Source organism: Podarcis bocagei (assembly GCF_964188305.1).
Source record: "Podarcis bocagei genome assembly, chromosome: 5".
In the NCBI taxonomy this organism is placed as follows: Eukaryota; Metazoa; Chordata; class Lepidosauria; order Squamata; family Lacertidae; genus Podarcis; species Podarcis bocagei.
Genome location: NC_138129.1, coordinates 78,397,166 through 78,416,126, shown reverse-complemented (window position 1 = coordinate 78,416,126; position 18,961 = coordinate 78,397,166). Strand labels below are relative to the sequence as shown.

The 18,961-nt window shown below is 42.8% G+C and overlaps 1 protein-coding gene across 1 annotated transcript in view; it reads left to right on the top strand.

The window, feature by feature from the left end:
* The first annotated feature begins 703 nt into the window (after positions 1 to 703).
* The window catches only part of LOC308586916 (uncharacterized protein), a 49,389-nt gene continuing 31,131 nt past the window's right edge, over positions 704 to 18,961 (top strand). The window contains exons 1-4 of the mRNA XM_081194118.1: positions 704 to 8,124; positions 10,518 to 10,616; positions 12,815 to 13,060; positions 14,552 to 14,618. Coding sequence (XP_081050244.1) covers positions 8,110 to 8,124; positions 10,518 to 10,616; positions 12,815 to 13,060; positions 14,552 to 14,618 — 427 coding nt within the window. The 5' untranslated portion in view covers positions 704 to 8,109. The remainder of the gene's footprint in view (positions 8,125 to 10,517; positions 10,617 to 12,814; positions 13,061 to 14,551; positions 14,619 to 18,961) is intronic.

The following is an 18,961-nucleotide window of genomic DNA, read 5'->3' as shown; positions in this document are numbered from 1 at the left end:
TTAATAGCGGAGATTGCAATAATTCTTGTATATTTGTGTTAATGTGTTCAGAAAAGCAGGATGGGAACATGGATGTTCAAAGAAGAATGGTGAACTTTTCCAAGCAATTGGAGACTGCGCTTGCATCAGTCAACCTCTCCTACACCCTGTTCATGCCTCTCCTGGTTCTGAGTGACAAGGAGGGGAGGGGAGCTTGTCTCAGCAGGAGGGGAAACACCAGTGATTCTTCACCAGCCTGACTCATCTCTGCCTCTTGGCCTCCCTCGTCCCTCCCTCCTGCTCCAGCCTTGCCTCTGATTTTGAACGTCTTTCTGCCACCGACTCTCCCAGCTCACTAAGCCCTGTTTCCTTTTCAGCTTCTGACACCTCCTCCTCCTAGTCTTTTTCTGCTTCTCCCTCTTCTCCCTGACCACTCATCATTGTCCCACCACCACTCCCTGGGCTCTATGTTCCTTGGCGGTGGTTCCTTAGCTGGTTCCTCCCACCATTTCTCTGTGTCTAACCAGTCCATCTCTGTGTCTCTCTGTGTCTGTCTGTCTGTCTGTCTGTCTGTCTGTCTGTCTGTGTCTCTCTCTATCTCACCCACCCACCCAACATCAACCTGTTCTCTCCAGTCCTTCAGTTATCTCTTTTGGAAGTGGCCGATCTAGCTAAATATAATAGGTGTGTATGCTTTCTGCTGCTTAATATGCTTAAAATATATATACCAAAAACATTTACCCACTATATAATTATGCAGAAATTAAAGTTTCTTTAGCCACTGTTCAATAGTATTTTAATTGGGCTGACAAAATTGCTTTTGGCTTGCATTAAAAGACATTAGTATCTTATTTCTAGTAACAAAATAGTAATCAATGCTAAATTCTAAAATGTAACCAAAGAAGGCTGTATTTTTTATTAACTGCAGAAAGATAATGAATCTGCCCTATATAAAGATTTGGAATAAATCTTCTGAGATGCTGGGGATGGTGTTTTAATTAAAGTAATCCTTATTTGCATCTAACAAACACTATTGCTACTTAGAAATCTAAGACCTCAGTGATGCATATTAGTGCATTACCTAAACAAATCTAATAGTGACTTAATACTTGTATTTGAAGTAGCAATCTGTCATAAATTAAGAGCATTTGCATAGTAAATTTACAGGTTGTTATTCCTTGTAGAGTTTTATATAATTAAGGGACACGATAAGCCTTAACATTAATAATTTTTAATGGTGCAAGGGAGCTGGGTTTTGATGTTAAAGTGGTCCTCACTTCAATCAGAACCAATTCTCCAGTCTTTGAGAATTATAATGATTGCAGACTCTGGGTGCTTCCCCGAAAGAACCAGGCAGCAGGAGGAGGAGGAGGGGAAAATGCTTCCCTATAACTTGGTGCTGCCACAATTTAAATTTTTTTCTAAGCATCTTGGCTCCAAAATCTCCATTCTGCTTGGGAAGGGTACACTGACGTGAGGCTTTGTCTCCAGTGGGAAGAAAGCAGCAACCATGCTTTCCTGACTGTCCCCCATTAAAATAGACCACAAGAGTCCCCCATCCCGCATTTCTGTTTGGTGGGTCTAAGACTCCTGGACTGGGCATATGTCCTCCTTCCCACTGGGAAGCAATCAAGTCGTCCGAAATGCATTCACACCCATTAATATTTAGAACTTCTACCCAATGGATGCACTGACAACCTCGGCAAATAGCTTGCAGGCTTGCTTCACTTTCCTTGGTGTTTATAAATGCCAAACACAAAGCTCTTTTGGTCCCCAAACATGGTTGCAAGGTACTTAGAAAAAATATTGAAAGGTCAGTATGCTTTGTGTTCTACAATTTGATACGAATATGTAGTTTTTGTCCAGCAGTTCATCTCTACTTGGTTGTCATGATATTAACCCACAAATTGCAATATTCAGAGTGTTGACTATTTTCTGGGTTGACTGCTTTCTTCTTCCCGTCTGGTAATTTGGGGGAGTATTCTGAATGGAGGTGGAAATTAAAAGTTTGATCCCCTCCCCTGTGCTTGCTCGTGGGGAGACCTCAGCTACCAAGGTCAACAATTTGCAAACTTTGTGGAATTACGTGACAATTTCATCTCATGATCCCCAGTTGAGAGAACTCGAAAAAAGAGTTGTGAGTCTAATAGTCTGAGTCATAGGGTTAGGTCTTGGGGTCTACAGAGAATTTGTTTGAACTCTTGGCTTAATGCATTGACGATTTTCCATTAGCAATGAATTACAGTAGTAATTTCATTAATTTCTTCACCTCTATAAGGGTATGTTAGTATGAGTTGCTTAGCCAAGCATCAAAGGAAACATTGCATTTAACCTTTAGCCCTTTGCAGTGTAACCAGGACCAGTTAAGAAGTAAATTAGTGTAACATCCCTTTAAAAAAAATTACTTTAGATAAGCAGTGAACATAATTTTTGTGTGTCTTTAATTTAATAGGGGTTTATAGTTTTATGCAAAACCATTCACATTACATATGACCCTCTGGGAACTCTCCCCCCGCCACTCCCAGTCTGTATAATTTGGTGTCTAATAATCTGCTGTCTGTTAAATCCAGCACAGTCTTGATTAATGAATTGTGATGAACCAATGCATTCATTTACAGGTTTGGTCTAATACCCTGAAAGCCTATATCAGTGCTTGCCGTTATTCATGCAAATAAACTCCGGGGAGAAAGCACTGTGAGCAAGAGGGCTGAGGGAACATACAGACAGACACATTTGCCTTCCTTGGAGCCAAAGGGCTGAGCTACAACCCAGACACCCTGGCTGAATCTGCAAATGAACGTCAGTCTTTCATGTAGAATAAGGTCCAAAGTACATGTTACAGAAAAATGCATGTAACAGTAGCCCCAAGGCTCATTTAGATCACTGGAAGCAGAGAATCACCCGGAGGAAGAGATACTTGATCGGCTCTCGGCCTAATGTATATGTATTTAAAGTCCTGTGATACAGAGAGCAGCCTTGGGGAGTGGCCAATTTGGAATGTGAAAATAGTGCGTAGGGAAAGTTCTAAGCTTACCGTCACCTCATGGCTTCTCTGCTCCACTGGAAGCAGAGCCGGTTCTACCGTTAGATGATGTGAGGTAATCACCATAGAGAGAAGATGTTGGGGGCAACAGCAGCATGTCCCTTGCTGTTCCTCCTGTCTGTACCATGTGGCCTTCCCTTTGTTCTTTCGGCTACTTGTCTGCCCACAAGTGCAGTGAACAGTCCTGTCAACAGTGTTCAGCTGCCAGTCCAAAAAGTTTCTGCACACGGAATGAGGCAACGGGGCCGCCATCTTGTCTCAGGCAGCAACATGTCTTGGATTGGCAGTGTCACTTCCTGTTTTAAATGGGCCATTGGGCTACCGTTATACAGGCAACTGTTTGCATGGGGGTCTTGTTCCGGGTCATCGTGCACATCATCAGTGCACACATAAGCCTGCCATGCCACACACCCCTCCCGGGGCCCCAAAATAGTGTGTGGGCCAGCGGCCACACGCCAGTTGAACACACACGAAATGTCCACTGCCTGTACACACTTGCATGTGACATGTAGGCCTGAAGTATCAAAGGAACTGTAAAGCTGAACTGTGAAGCAAAATATATTCCATCCATCAGCCATGAAGCTGCTCTATTGTATGTGCTTGTATGTTCACTGCTCCCCACAATTTTCTGTGGTGTCAAATGTCACTGGAGCTGGCCATTGGCCAACAACAAGGATTACCAGTGCATGAATGTTAGTTGCCAGGGAATAACTGCAGGAGAGGGCTATTGCCCTCACGTTATGCTTTTGGGCTCAAATAGGCATCTGGTTGGTCACTGTGGGAAATGGAATGCTGGACTCGAGAGGCCGTTGGTCTGATCCAGCCAAGCTGTTCATATATTTCTTAAGTCAGCACCATTGCCTGGTGTGCTGCCACTATGCTTCAAAGAAAGATAGGTACCTTGAGAGGAAGGGCTGGTGTGGAGTCAGGTGACCTGGAACAAGCTACAGTACTGTGATTTTATGACCTTCCCACACACATGCCCTTGTCTGTCTGAACAACTGAGCCTCAAGTTCAACACTGCCTGCAGTCTTAGATTGCTGTCCAGGGCTTCCTGTCTCTCTGCATCCACCTCACCACACCCTTTATTGCTACCTGGTTCCCATGCCCTTCACTTTGGATTGATTCACACATGCATATACATAAGTTGATCTGGTTTATTTTTTTTAAAAAAACGATGATGCTATAATGCCTGCATATTGCATGGGAAAATCCGTAGTGATGGGCAAACTGTCTTGTTCAATATTATCATCCTAATTGAGAAATAAGCTTCCAAGGAACCTCAGGGTTTCCCAAGTGCAATTTACAAATCATTGGAGTACCATGATCTCCACTGTGATTTAGGATGAGTGAAATTCCACTCCAATTGCACTATACAACATCAATTTCCTTTACTTTTGGAGCAAGATTAATTTATGCTGCTGTATCTTCCGTTAGCTTTGATAACATACAGAGCAGATGATCCCAAAAGATATTGAACCCGAGGCAATGTCTTTTTAGATTTGTAATAATTACATGCAAAAGTTATTCAAGAGTGTGGCAATTAATGTTGATGAACTTTTATTAAATTCTGTTGTCGATTTGCAGAGATTAGTGGTGACATTTTTAAAGAAATACTTCCAAACTTGCAGTTCTTTGAAATCCCTTTATGATTTTCCCTGTACTAAATTTTTATCTAGCGGAGAATAACTGGGCTATTGAAAATTTGTTGGATTAAGACTTGACAATAACATTTTCTAAAACTGATACGAGTCACAGTGTGATGTCATAAACGAGCATACCTATCAAATTCACTCAGATGATGCACTTTTATGATGGAATACGCAAGAAAGAGGGCAATCCTTGTAATGTACAGATTTGCTCAGTCTTTGCCCATGCACAAAAATCTGCCTCTTTCTGTCTGTATAATTTGTTCTGTTGGTTTTGTGTCTGCATGCGGCAATGAGCCACTGTGTGGGGGAAGGAAACCTGAACCACGTATTTGGGGAAACTCCTACCAATTCTATATAAAAAGGTAAAGGACCCCTGGACGGTTAAGTCCAGTCAAAGACGACTCTGGAGTTGCGGCGCTCATCTCGCTTTCAGGCCAAGGGAGCGGGTGTTTGTCCACAGACAGCTTTCCGGGTTATGTGGCCAGCATGACTAAACCACTTCTGGCACAATGGAACACCGTGACAGAAACCAGAGTGCACGGAAACACCATTTACCTTCCTGCCACAGCAGTACCTATTTATCTACTTGCATTGGTGTGCTTTTGAACTGCTAGGTTGGCAGGAGCTGGGACAGAGCAACGGAAACTCACTCCCTTGTGGGGATTCAAACCGCTGACCTTCTGATCGGCAAGCCCAAGAGGCTCAGTAGTTTAGACCACAGCGCCACCCGCCAATTCTGTATAACTCTGGATATGTAGGGATGGGCAAGGAAGATCCAGGTACCCTCATGCCTCTGAGCATGTGAGAGTTGACAGTTCTGGGCATTTGCCAGGGAAAAAGAGAAGTGCTATGTGATAATCTCTCTGGTCTGGGACCAATCAGGCTGGGACCCAAAAGTTACTTTAGGTAGGCCACTGAGATTTTTGGCTTCATTGAACGACATACACAAACCAATATGCACACTATGGGTATCCAGAAAAATATAATGAACTACCCATCATTTCTGCTTCTTCTTTTTTTGGGGTGCAAATAGGGTTGCCATATTTAGAAGAGCAAAAAAGAGGATATATTTGCCGACTTCTACTTTTAACTATGGATCGCTATGACGACTCTACCCATGAAAAAGAGGATGTGTCCTGGAAAAAGAGGACCTATTATAAAAGGCTTGAAAAGGAATCAGGAAGTGCCTTCCCTAGATTGTGGGTGTGCCACTCTAGTTGTCTCCTTGTCTGCCTATCTAGATCTGCTTCTCTAAATGTCAAATCATTTCTATGACATATTCATTGGCTAAAACCAAAGGAAGGTAGAGGAGGCTGGTTGCTGACAAAATAAATAACGAGAAGAATGCGGGCACTTCTTGCCACACAATTCAGGTTCCACAAGGGTAGAGATTTATGTAAACAGAAGAAAATATAGAAAGCTGGGAATCCAGGGAATATGCCTCCCTGTGGATGCCCATCTCTCTCTCTCATACACACAGTGTTACATCACAAACTTCTTTCAAAACTTTCCTTAGGTTGGCCTTCAGGCATAGTGGGCTGCCATTCAAGAAACCCAAATCCAAACCTGACTCAGGCATGCAGAGCTAAGTTGTGAGATTCTTTAGATTCTTGCCTTAATCCACAGGTGCATGGCAAGTTTGTTAAATTAACATTAATTATTTTGTATGTGAACAAAACTTCTGTTTTTATGCTACAAATTCATTCATTTTTGCCTACCTCCCTGTACCACTGCAGCATTTCCCCTGCCTGAAAAGAAATTATGTTTGGGCTCAAACGGGCAAATTTCAGTAATTGATAGACAGATTTGGAGGTTTGGAGTTCCCTGCTGGGACTTTTTCGCTGTTATCAGTGCTGGAGCAAGAAAGTATTCAAATAGTGGAAGGACTGAAGAATAACATGAATGTACGAAGAGATCACAAATAATTGCTTTGCTTCAAATTGTCTGTGATGGATGCTATGATACTAAGTGAGACTTTAACAGTTTTGATACTTTAGCCAGTTGAAGAAAAATGATGTTTGAAATTCTGACTATGGAACTTAGCCTTTTTAGTTGTCTGTTTAGCTTACATTCAGCAACTCTATTCCCCTCCACCCTCATTCATCTAATCCCCAGGTAACACAAGCTTTAGATGGTGTTATTAGGAGCACTACAATCCAGCTACTTTTCCTTCTCCCAGTGTTGATGTAGCAGAACTATCCAGACATTTATAACTTCAGATATTGAATCCCATTGAGTTCTCTTTCATATCTCTTTGCTTTCACCCCCTGTGCATTTCTTTTATATTGAATGCATATGAAAATTAGATTGTTTCCCTCCTTCTTCAGCTGTAGCTATATAGGGAAATGTTTAATGTTCATTTCCCCCCCAAATAACATAGCTTTTGTAACATTGCTATTACTATTTAGCTCCAGCTGAGCACTGGTGATGTCCTAAGCATTACACATAGAACCAGGGGTGGGGAAAACATTCAATTCATTTCACATTTAAAGGCGAACCTACATAATTCACAATTTCCGAAACAATGTGTGAACCGAAATACATCCATCCTCTGAAATCCACATTTCCTCTGAGATTTGCAATGCACTTCCCTGGACAATCGATATGTGCAGAAATGGATATACTAGGGTAAAGTTTGCATCAAATCCATATATTTATGAAAGCAATGTACAAAATTTGTTGTATTAGGCAAAATTGCTTTGTTAAAATATGTACATCAGAGAAATGTGTATATACAGAGAAATGTGGATGAGTTTTCACAAATACTTTTGAAAAAATCTGAGAAGATGTGGAAATGTGGAGAACTGAATTTAAGACTGGAAAAATGAGAAACTGAGAGAAACCGAAATAGACACCCATCCCTACACAGAACATACATGCAATGTGGCAGTGCTTCTCAGACAACTCACAGCTTGTATTTGGCAGAGAAGACTGAGGTGGTTCCAGGACAGGACAAATACATTTTGCAGCCTGAAGTGAAGGACAAACAAGATGGCTGCCCCCCGTTTCATGTACAGAAATCGACTGGACTGTAAACTAATTCTTCAGTGCTTGCACTCACACCTCTGTCATCCAACAGAGGGCTCTGGAGGATGCAACCCAGAATTTGCCGCCTGAGACAGTCACCACATTCTGTTTAATAGTAGGGCCGGCCTGGAGTAGTTCTTACTGAGGTGTTAAACTTTTGCAGGCTTTGTCACTTCAGTCTTAAGCTGAGGGAACACTTGACTGAATGGATTGGTTCCTATTCTTTAGTTCCATGCCAAAGTATTTATTGGGGGTGGGAATAAAGACATAAGTGTTCTTGTCAAAGAGCGGTAGGCCTGTATCTTCACCAGTGGCACCATCTTTCCTTTTCCTCCATTGGGAAGAGTTCAGAGAGGACCCAAAACCAAGGAGAATACAGACAGAAATTCAAAGACTTGCATCTACCAGATGCCATTAAACAAGGTTTATGGTTACTACTTTATCATCTACAGTGGTACCTCGGGTTACAAACACCTCGGATTACAAACACTTTGGGCTACAGACTCCGCTAACCCGGAAGTAGTACCTCAGGTTAAGAACTTTACCTCAGGATGAGAACAGAAATCGTGCGGTGGTGGCAGCAGTGGGAGGCCCCATTAGCTAAAGTGGTACCTCAGGTTAAGAACGGATTCAGGTTAAGAACAGACCTCCGGAACAAATTAAGTTCGTAACCAGAGGTACCACTGTATATCTGTCTGTCTGTCTGTTTATCATTTATTTTTAAAAGACCTTTGACTAAAAGCAATAGGTGCAACTTCATTCACCTACAAAAATACCGGTAAGCACATTTCATAACTCTGGATAGAGACATTCTTTTGTTGCCACCCACCATCGCTTACCTTGAAAAACCAAGTGGACTTGTGAAGACAAGAAGCAGTAACTGCCAAAGAAGTCAATTCCCCCTCACCCCCCTCTAAAATGGACTCTAGGCTTGCCATATTTTGAAGAGCAAAAAAGAGGACACATTTGCCGACTTCTACTTTTAACTATGGATTGCTGTGACGACTCTCATTTTACATACCGATGCAAAAGAGGACGTGTCCTGGGAAAAGAGGACACATGGCATCTCCAATTAACATTCCAAAAACAGAACTCTGTTTTTGCCCGTGGAGCATCTATAGTTACTCCAGTGTCTTAATGAACAATATGGAATTCCAGTCAGTTAACCGGAGCTGGCGAGGATTTTTTTTCTCCATCTATGAGACCTTTAAAAACAAATAAATGGCTGCAATGTAAGTAGCGAAGGAGATAGGGTAACTTCTGCTGCCACAACTCTCACAGCTTTTGAATGCTGCTGTGACCTGCCGTTCAGGGGTGTGAGAGGCTCAAACAAACTTTCCCCCTCCACACAAGGGTTGTTTTGTGTCTTCCGTTTGCGAGAATGTAAGGCAGAACTCATCATAATAATAGGTGTGCAGCAAAGGTTCATAATAGGCTCATGCTTGTGCTGTTTCTTGCTTTGACTTAAGCCACGCTGAACATTATTCCGAAGTGCTTCCCTCCCTGCTCCCCCCCACCTCCACCCCCTGGTATTATTCAGTGGGTAATTATTAGACTTCATGCATAAAATGAATGTGACAGTCCAGACAGATGTATATTGTTGGCTGTGTCTCTCTCCTGCTCCCCCCTCGGAGTGACAGCGGCTGAAATTTGCAATGATTACCATGACAAAGGCCAGCGTTTTCAATGTCCTGGAGGTCGCATTCTGACTGTGACATGCCAGCAGCAGCGGTTCATGCAGGCCACAGCCAGCGCACAAGCAAAATTTGCCTTTTTAATGCAGTCTCTCTAGGGTACTTGGTTTCACAATTGCCATTGGTTTTTGCAAGCTGCCAGGGTCTGCGGGGTGGGTTTGTATTGAAAAGGACCAGAGCAGCAGTACTCCTGGCTTCCACTAGGGGCTGCTGTTGAACTTCCGAAGCAAGCACCTTTAAAAATAATAATAATATATATTATTAAAAAAAAATTAGAAGAACAAACTGACAGATCATTCTGGTGTCGATCAAGCCTTTCTGATGCAATACATGAAATCTTTTGGATGTACCAGTAATAAATACTTCTTTCAGAAATCTTCATACCCTGTATAGCTGTATGTCATACCCCAAGGAAAAGGAATACTAAGATATTACTGGCAGTGTCTAATTTTTGCTTGAAAACTATGGCGGGCAGGGAAGTGTGTCAGGGTTATTTCCCCATGAATAAAGTTTATCTTTCCCAAACAAATGAATGCAGGCTTTTAATTAATTTCAAAGTGCCTCCCATGACGTCTTTTTAAAAAGTCTAAGGCACTAATACCGTGACTTAAACTTGCATGATAAAGCCGACAAGCTGTTTTTAAAGGCTTAGCCCATGTTCGGTTTTATCTATAATCTGCACCTTATTGTGTTTACAGGAGAAAAATAACGCCAGTCCTTATTCTTCCCCCCTTCTTTATTTATTTCTTAAAAAGCCTCCCTCAATATGATTTAATCTTGGGTATATATTAAAGATTGCTACCTGGCTTGTGAAGGTGTTTTTGTGTGTGTGACTTTACTGCTGCTTACTTATAAAAGGCATGCAATGGCTTTGACTTTTGTGTGTGTGTGTGCGTTGTAAAGTTTGGGCTTTCAAAACGCCACCATGAAATTAATTATAATGACACTACTGAAGACAGCTTGCACTTTGTAACTCGAAGTGAATAGAAAGTGCCTGTACGCTGGTGAACAATGTAATACAGTAATATTAAAGATAACTTGACACCAATTATTTTTGACTGCTTCTTCTTCATCTTCTTCCTCCTGCTCCTCCTCTTCTTCCTCCTCTTGTTCTTCCTTCAGCTCTGCATCCAGGGCTTTATAACGTATGAAGAGTATTTTACAAATCCAAGAGATCTGAGCCCATTGGATAAGGCTAACTGCCAGCAAGGAAAAAACATGGTGCGTATTTCATTCGAATGACTATAGAAAATCAATCTGTAGCAACTCAAAATACCGTTTCATTTTATTGAAAATAAAGCCGCGCTCATTACCAAGTGTGACTTGGATATGTTTAATACAGAGGTGTTTTTTAAAAGAACAACAAACGCGTAATAGTTAATATTGTTGCCACAGCTGCTACTAGCAAGCAACACACATGCACACAGAATATCTGAGTAATGGCACTCTACAAACTGTGCGATTTTCCCTTTTCTTAAGCTTTGTTATTTCCTCAGGAGCGGTTGCAAAGAGGTCAGTTAATTGTAAGCTCTGACAATGTTTGGGCTCATGACAAGAGCTATCTCTTAATTGTATACCAAGCTGCTGGAGCACTGCAAAGGCTCTCTTTAAAGAATCTTAATAATGAGAGTGTTAATGGGCTGCAGCATTTAATTTACAGTACTGGCGGGGAACCTCTGGGCCCTGGGCCTCATTAGACTTGCAAGACTCCCAAGGGTGGCTTTTTTTTTTGGGGGGGGTGAACCACATTCACCTGATGTAAATTTTTACAGGAGCCATTTGTAGTGAAGGGATTGTTTACCTTCTCAATTTTGGAAACGTACGGAATATGGTCCTTTCTCCCCACCCCGCTGATTTATTGATTGCATCTGCAGGTTAGGAATCCCCTCAAATCTGCTGAATACTTAGCAATCTGGGAATTTCACTCTCAAAATACAGAATCCCCTTTAAGGAAGAAGTATGTGTATAATTCCTTTGTAGCCACATGGAATTCGTCATTTTGCTTAGGAAGCTGCAGAGTAGCATCAATGGTGGCATGATCTAGGTGTGAAGAACAAACCCACTTAGATGCTGCTGCCCGTCATTTTTCATATCTGTGGCTTCCCAGAATACAGAAGTTCTCCCCTCAGTGCTGGATTTAGGGTGGTGCCAAATTTTGTCCTTGCTGAGGGCACCGTATTACCAAAGTCCACCTCTGCTCCCCTCATAAGAAGTTAAGGAAACATATGGTACCTCAGAAGAGTGTGTGTTCACAGGGAACCCCGGTAGATGGGTCTAGATGGAAATCTCTGTCCAAAGCCAAGGTGTAGAGCTGCCTTCAGAGGCTTGCGATCCGAGTGTGATGTGGATGACTAATTATCCTAGCCTCGACCCTGTTCATTCCAGGGAGGCTGAGAGGAATTTACATGCAATGCCGAGCCAAATCCTACCTACATCTGGAATCAATGAAGTTGTGGCCAATTTTAAAACCCCAGAACATTGTCTTCTCCAGTTTGTTGCTAGAAGAGTCTTGCTCCCTGCGTAGGGGTCTCTGTGGGTGTAAAATATGGATACGTTCAGCACTTCCTCAGATGTGGGGGACCTGTGGCTCCCCGGATATTGTTGGACTCCACCAGCTCCAACCAGCAGGGCCAAAAGTCAGGGATGATGGGAGCTGGGAATCCAGAAACAGTTCCGGAATCCAGAAGCAGGAATGAAGAGAACTGTTTATACAGCCCTAAAAAGGTGAAGGTAAAGGACCCCTGACAGTTAAGTCCAGTCGCAAACGACTCTGGGGTTGTGGTGCTCATCTCGCTTTACTGACTGAGGGAGCCGGCATTTGTCCGCAGACTGTTTTTCTGGGTCATGTGGCCAGCATGACTAAGCTGCTTCTGGCGAACCAGAGCAGTGCACGGAAACGCCATTTACCTTCCTGCCGGAGCAGTACCTATTTATCTACTTGCACTTTGACGTGCTTTCGAACTGCTTAGTTGCCAGGAGCTGGGACCGAGCAACGGGAGCTCACCCCGTTGTGGGGATTTGAACCGCTGACCTTCTGATCAGCAAGCCCAAGAAGCTCAGTGGTTTACCCCACAGCGTCACCCGCGTCCCATTTTTAATTTGGATCTGAGTGATGATGTATCAACAGTACAGTGGTACCTTAGGTTACAGATGCTTCAAGTTACTGACTCCACTAACCCAGAAATAGTACCTCGGGTTAAGAACTTTGCTTCAGGATGAGAACAGAAATTGCACGTAGGTGGTGCAGCGGCAGCAGGAGGCCCCATTAGCTAAAGAGGTGCTTCGGGTTAAGAACAGTTTCAGGTTAAGAACGGACCTCCAGAACGAATTAAGTTTTTAACCCGAGGTACCACTGTATGTATATTCTTTGCTTTGAAATAATTACTCCACTTAGTCTTCCTTTGTGCTTTCTTTCTTAGCACCTCAAACACTTTAGCCCAAATCTGATGGAGGGCTGGTTTGAACATTCATGCTCATCAACTTGTGCTCCTCATATGTGGATGAGTCACCCCAAATGGGCTAGTTTTTCCCAACATGGCACCTCTGAGGGAAATCTGGAAATGGCGATGAGAGAAAGGGTCTTCTCTGTAGCAGCCCCCCCATTATGGAATGCACTCCCAAGGGAGGCCCGCCTGACCCAAACCTTGTCATCATTTTGTTGCCAGGTAAACACATTTTGGTTTTCCTGGACATTTGGGTGCTACGAGTGACATTATATTGTTAAATGTGTTCTGCATTCGCTTCCGTGATTTGATCACAATATTTTCTCTTCTTGGTAGTAAATGACTTTGGGACTTTTAAAACTGAGAAGTGAAACAGAAATTTTATAATCCTAAAGCAGACTTTGCATTGCAGCGAGAACGGTCAGATCTTCTCGTGGCACCTCAAACCTCAGTGCTTTTCAAGGGGAGTCAGTTTGCAGCTGCAAGTCATGAGCTGTTCAGTAATCAAACCATGTATCACACGTGAAACTGACCATTATAGTAAAGCAATGAAGACATCTAGAAAGCTAGATGCTGCTAGATCAGCAACACTAAGAGGAGAGTCAAGTAACCAGTGTGCAGTTGTCAGGCTCTAAAGAACTTTGCTGCACAATAGACAATTTATCTGAATTCGCAGCATTAAATGGGAAGTAAACCCAAGGTTAAGTGTTTGTGCTGACATTGCCATTAAACCTCATTTTGCCTTCAAACAAGAAATCCCTGCTTTTTCATGTGCTTTCATAGGGTTGAACAAACTTTGCAGATTTTTTTATTTTATTTTTTAAAAAACCATTCTGCTCTTGTGCTACTTCTCTTCATGCAATTAGCAGAGCCTCAAACTGGAAACTAAACTTTGGCTCGGTTAGAAGGAAGGTTAAATACAGAAAATTGATAACAAAAATAGCGTAAAAGTTTCCTTTTCCAATGATGATCAGCAGGCAACAACTGGAGGTGTTATGATAGATTTTGACGAGGAAAAAAACGTGAATTATTTTTAGAACTCATTCGGAGAACGAAATGTTGTATAACAGCTTCTGCAACAGGGCAGGAGTGCTGCTGCCTGAAGACAGATGTGTGCTGATCCCACACATCATAAACAACATTATAATGGTGTGTGGTTTGTAGGGAAGGAACGAGTTAGGTGGGTAGGGATAAACTGGCGAGGCTGTGGATTTAGGTTTACTTCTCAGTTCCTACCTCACTTGTAACTTTGCAATGAAAGATTCAGAAATTGGAGCCAATTACCATAATATGTGGTGGTTTGGTGGGAGCATGTTCAACATCAGACAGTTAAAAGGTTTTATTGCTATTAGGAGGTTGTTAATGCTCTTGATAATGTCTCCGGTTGCTTTGTAATGTCTCTTGTTGAAGTATAGAATTCTTTTTATCTTATTACATTATGCAGAAACTTAAATTCAAAAGATATTTGCAGGAACATTTAAAAGAGTGCATCAATCAGTTTCAAAGAAGGGAAAATGTTCTTAGAATAGCTTATAAAAGGATAACTGTCAGTTTCCTTTTGGATGAACAAAGGAACCAACGTTAAAAAAAGGGAGAGAGCACTTTATTGTAAAAGCACAGTGTGCAATTCAATCAATATTCCATATAAATATAAAGGAGAAGAAAGTTCATAATTATCCAATGACTTAAATGTAATTTATGTAATTCTTGCAGAAACAGCAAGGCAGAAAGGAAGAAATCTTCTTACCAACAGTATTCTTTGCCCTTGATGGAATTGGCAGTAAGCGATAACTTATATCTTTCTAATAATGACTTGAATAAATAACACACAGTTATGATTTGTAATAATATCAGTGACGAATGTAACAGTCTTCGTCAAACTATGACAGAACCCCCCCTGTCTTCACCACCGTCTCCTTATTCCACCATTAAAACTTACTCTCTCTTTCATTTCCCCAGCTGTTTACCTCCTAAGTGTGTATTTAATCCCTGGAATACGAGGGCCTAAATCCATGACAAAATTAGGGCCAAACCACAATATGTTGTTGCATTTCATGGGCAGTTGCTGTTTTTTAAATGCAAATAGCATCTGGGGTGGGGTTGGCTGAAAATGATTAAAATTGCAGTGGACACAGAGTGGAATTTTAACCCTTTTCTCCCCCTGCTACACTCCTCTAGGGGGGAGGGAAAAGCCTCTTTTGAAGCTCATATTTGCTTTGGGATAGCGTGAATCCACATTTGGCTTCCTTTTTTGCACTAGGGCATCAGATCACTAGAATCTGCTCCAGTTGCACAAACCTAAAAATCTGGGAGGTGCTGAGATCCCTTCTGCAAAATACTAAAAGTCTGGAGTGCCGACACTGCTTTTTAAAGCCCATCAGCATCAAAAGAGGGTTGCCATATCTGAGCACAGCAAGGGAAGCTGTTTGTGTAAAGAAACCAAGCTCAGAACCATTTTGGGGTACGGACCTACTTTCCAAGATCTTTAGCTCCCAATCTAGGTGCTTGAATTAAAGTTGTCTGCTTGACTCCAGTCTATGATGGACTGGGAAGCTACCAAAAATCTAGCCTTTGAGAGTACATTGGTAGCAGTCTCTATCCCTCCTTATGAAAGCACTTCCATGTCCACACAATGCAAGGACAACATTTCCACCCAGTGGCTCATGGGGTGCCGCTCTAGAAGTCCTGACCCAGAAGTGTGGCGTTTCAGGGTGAGAGGCTTCTCCTTGAATACTTGCATGTACAAATAGAATTTGCTATATTGATTTGACCCTGCAGCAATTCAAATGTATTGCGTGAATAAGGGGAAACTGATGCTCTGAACTGACCCTCAAAACATTATATGATGGGGAAGTTACTGCTGGTGTCAAATTTCTTTTGAGTTGCACAGACAGCCAACATAAACACAGTGAAGTGAATATTGCACACTAATGTTTGATGGAATGTGCCCAGAGTATTTTGGGTTTTTTGTTTAAATGCATTCTGCTACAAAATATTTTGCTACTTTTCTCTAAAAAACACACACATTTTGGGCACACTTCCACCAAGTTATGCACTTTAGAATCCCATGAGTTCCCACAGGAAAGAACAAACCTTGTGGTTTAATTTGCTATAAAAACCAATGGGACTTTAAAAAAAGTTTTTAACTTTGGCAGGATTGTGTTTGGAAGCTGCATGCGTGGGTTTTTTTTTAAAGCCCTACAAAAGCAAATTATACGTTTTGACATTTCCCCCACCAACTTAATTTTGGTACAGATTTTTACTGCATATCTGTGATTTCCATCTATTTATACACTGTAATAATTTCTTTTCCTAAGCCTAGATTTCCATTAAACCTAATGGGATATTTGCTGAAATGAGCATTCAAATATTCACATGTGGATTTTAGACTCTCTCTCTCTCTCTCTCTCTCTCTCTCTCTCTCTCTCTCTCTCTCTCACACACATACACACACACACACACTGACACTCTCACACACACACCAAAACAAATTCTACACTCCCCTCCCCTTAAGCGCAGGTAGAACATGTAGTTGAAATACCAAGGGATTTCCTTTAAAAGGCTTTGCTTTTTTTTTTTGCAAACAATGTCACAAAACGCACCAAGGGCCTGACCCAGCCATATATAAACACTTTAAATGAAAGAGTTAAGCACACACTTAAGATCTCCCTGTGGGATTTTAATAGGCTTAACCTGGCTGAGTTCTGCCCTCAATCAATGTGTAATTGTGTGTGTGTGTGTGTGTGTGTGTGTGCATTTAAAAAAACAATATTTTTTCCTAACAGGTTTTGCACATTTTAAAAACAAAAATCACTAGTTAATGTTTCTGCTGCAAATAGCATTTCATGTGACATGACTCTGATAGTTAGCTTTCTTGCAACAAATGCATTTGTTCGTGTTTAAACTATAGTTCTTTCATCTTTGTTTTTCTACTTTCCCCAGTAGGATGACCAACAGTCCTATGAAATGTAATAGAATGCAGGCTGCCCAATCCTATACATGTCTACTCGGAAGTAATTCACACTGAATTCCCTGGCACTTACTCCAGGTGTGTGTAGAATTGCAGCTGCGGTAATTTTACTTAACTATCTTCATTTCACTTTCTCCTCTGCAGCCTGCATGCAGATTTCTGATCTCTGTTGTCTTTAAACAGGTACAATTGCCCCACACCCCTCAGAGGAATCGAGAAGTGATTTCCTTAAAAAAAAAAGCTTCATAAGTTATTGATACTCCCCTCCCCCCCCAGAAAGCAATAATTCACAGGCCGTAAGTTCATGAATTGTACACATCTGTACAGATTCAGAAAATAAAGGTAGTTACCATAGCAACGGCAACATAGTATGGAACATGCTTGTGAAATTCAGAGCTTCATATTAAGGGCACCCGTCTGTTACATGCCCTCTCCCGCTCACATTACATGAATTTGTGCCTTGCTACAGTGTTTTTCTATGCAGTGTTTTTAGCATTTGTGTGTATCTTTAATTATAGCTTTTCCTCTGCCTTCCTTTGTTCTAAATTACACTCTTATCGCTTGGATTTTGTATTGTGTAATTTTAAAATCAAAAGCATATAATCACAGAGCTTTAATGATGATGAAAGAATGCAGACAGCCCTGGAAAGACCTTGCACTCTTGCAACTGGAATCTGACTGAGCTCCCCCTGTGAAAAGCATCCGTTCCTCTCTGCTCCTCTCATCTGATTGAAAGCTTTCATTCCCAGCTATGTCCTGGCTTCCTGTCCTGCCCTGTACTTCTCGCTGAAAAGGGGCAGGAGAAGCGGCGGGGATAAACAGCTTGGCCGTTCTCAGCAAATGCACATCTCTTGGGGGAACAGATGCCATTGCAGAAAGGACTGAGAACTGATCATTGTTCCTTTCTCGTTAATACTTGTGGCATTTGCTGCATGATGATGATGATAATAGAATCATGGAATCTTAGAGTTGGAAAGGACCCCAAGGCGCATCTAGTCCAACCCCCTGCAATACAGGGATCTCAGCTAAAGCATCCATGACAGATGGCCTCTGTTTAAAAACCACCAAGGAAGGAGAGTCCACCACCTCTCATGGGAGTCTGTTCCACTGCTGAACAGCTCTTACTGTTAGAAAGTTTTTCTGAATGTTTAGTCGGAATCTCCTTTCTTGCAACTTGGAGCCATTGGTTCGAGTCCTATCCTCCAGAGCAGGAGAAAACAAGCATGCGCCCTCCTCCATGTGACAGCCCTTGAGATATTTGAAGACGGCTATCATATCTCCTCTCAGTCTCCTCTTTTCCAGGCTAAACATACCCAGCTCCTTCAAGTGCTCCTCATAAAGTTTTGTTTCGAAACCCTTGGTCATCTTGGTTGCCCTTCTTTTCACATGTTCCAGCTTGTCAACATCCTTCTTAAATTGTGGTGCCCAGAACTGGACACAGTATTCCAAATGTGGCCTGGCTTAGGCAGAATAGAGTGGAACTATTACTTCCCTTGATCTGGAGACTATACTTCTGTTGTTGCAGCCTAGAAAAGCATTACCGTATTTTGCGCCCCATAGGACGCTCCGGCCCATAGGACGCACCCAGTGGTTTTTTTTTTTTTGGGGGGGGGGAAATAAAGAAAATTTTTTTTATTTCCCCCCCAGGTGCGGGGCGGGGCTGGAAGAACCAGGTCGGGGAACAGCGGGAAGGCGCGCTCTGCCTCCCCGCTGTCCCCCGAGCTTGTGGGGCTGGCTATGGGGAGAAGTGCGTTGATCCCGGGACTGCAGGCAGCTCTGCGCGGCCATCAGGAGTGGGGCGGGACTTTGCGCCCGGCTCCCGGTGGCCGCGCAGAGCTGCGCTGAGCCGGGGACTGCAGGCAGCTCTGCGCGGCCATCCGGAGCTGGGCGGGATTTCGCGCCCCACTCCCGATGGCCGCGCAGAGCTGCGCTGATCCCGGGACTGCAGGCAGCTCTGCGCGGCCATCTGGAGCGGGGCGGGACTTTGTGCCCGGCTCCCGGTGGCCGCGCAGAGCTGCGCTGAGCCCGGGACTGCAGGCAGCTCTGCGCGGCTATCCGGAGCGGGGCGGGACTTCGCGCCCCGCTCCCGGTGGCCGCGCAGAGCTGCGCTGAGCCCGGGACTGCAGGCAGTTCTGCTCGGCCATCGAGAGCGG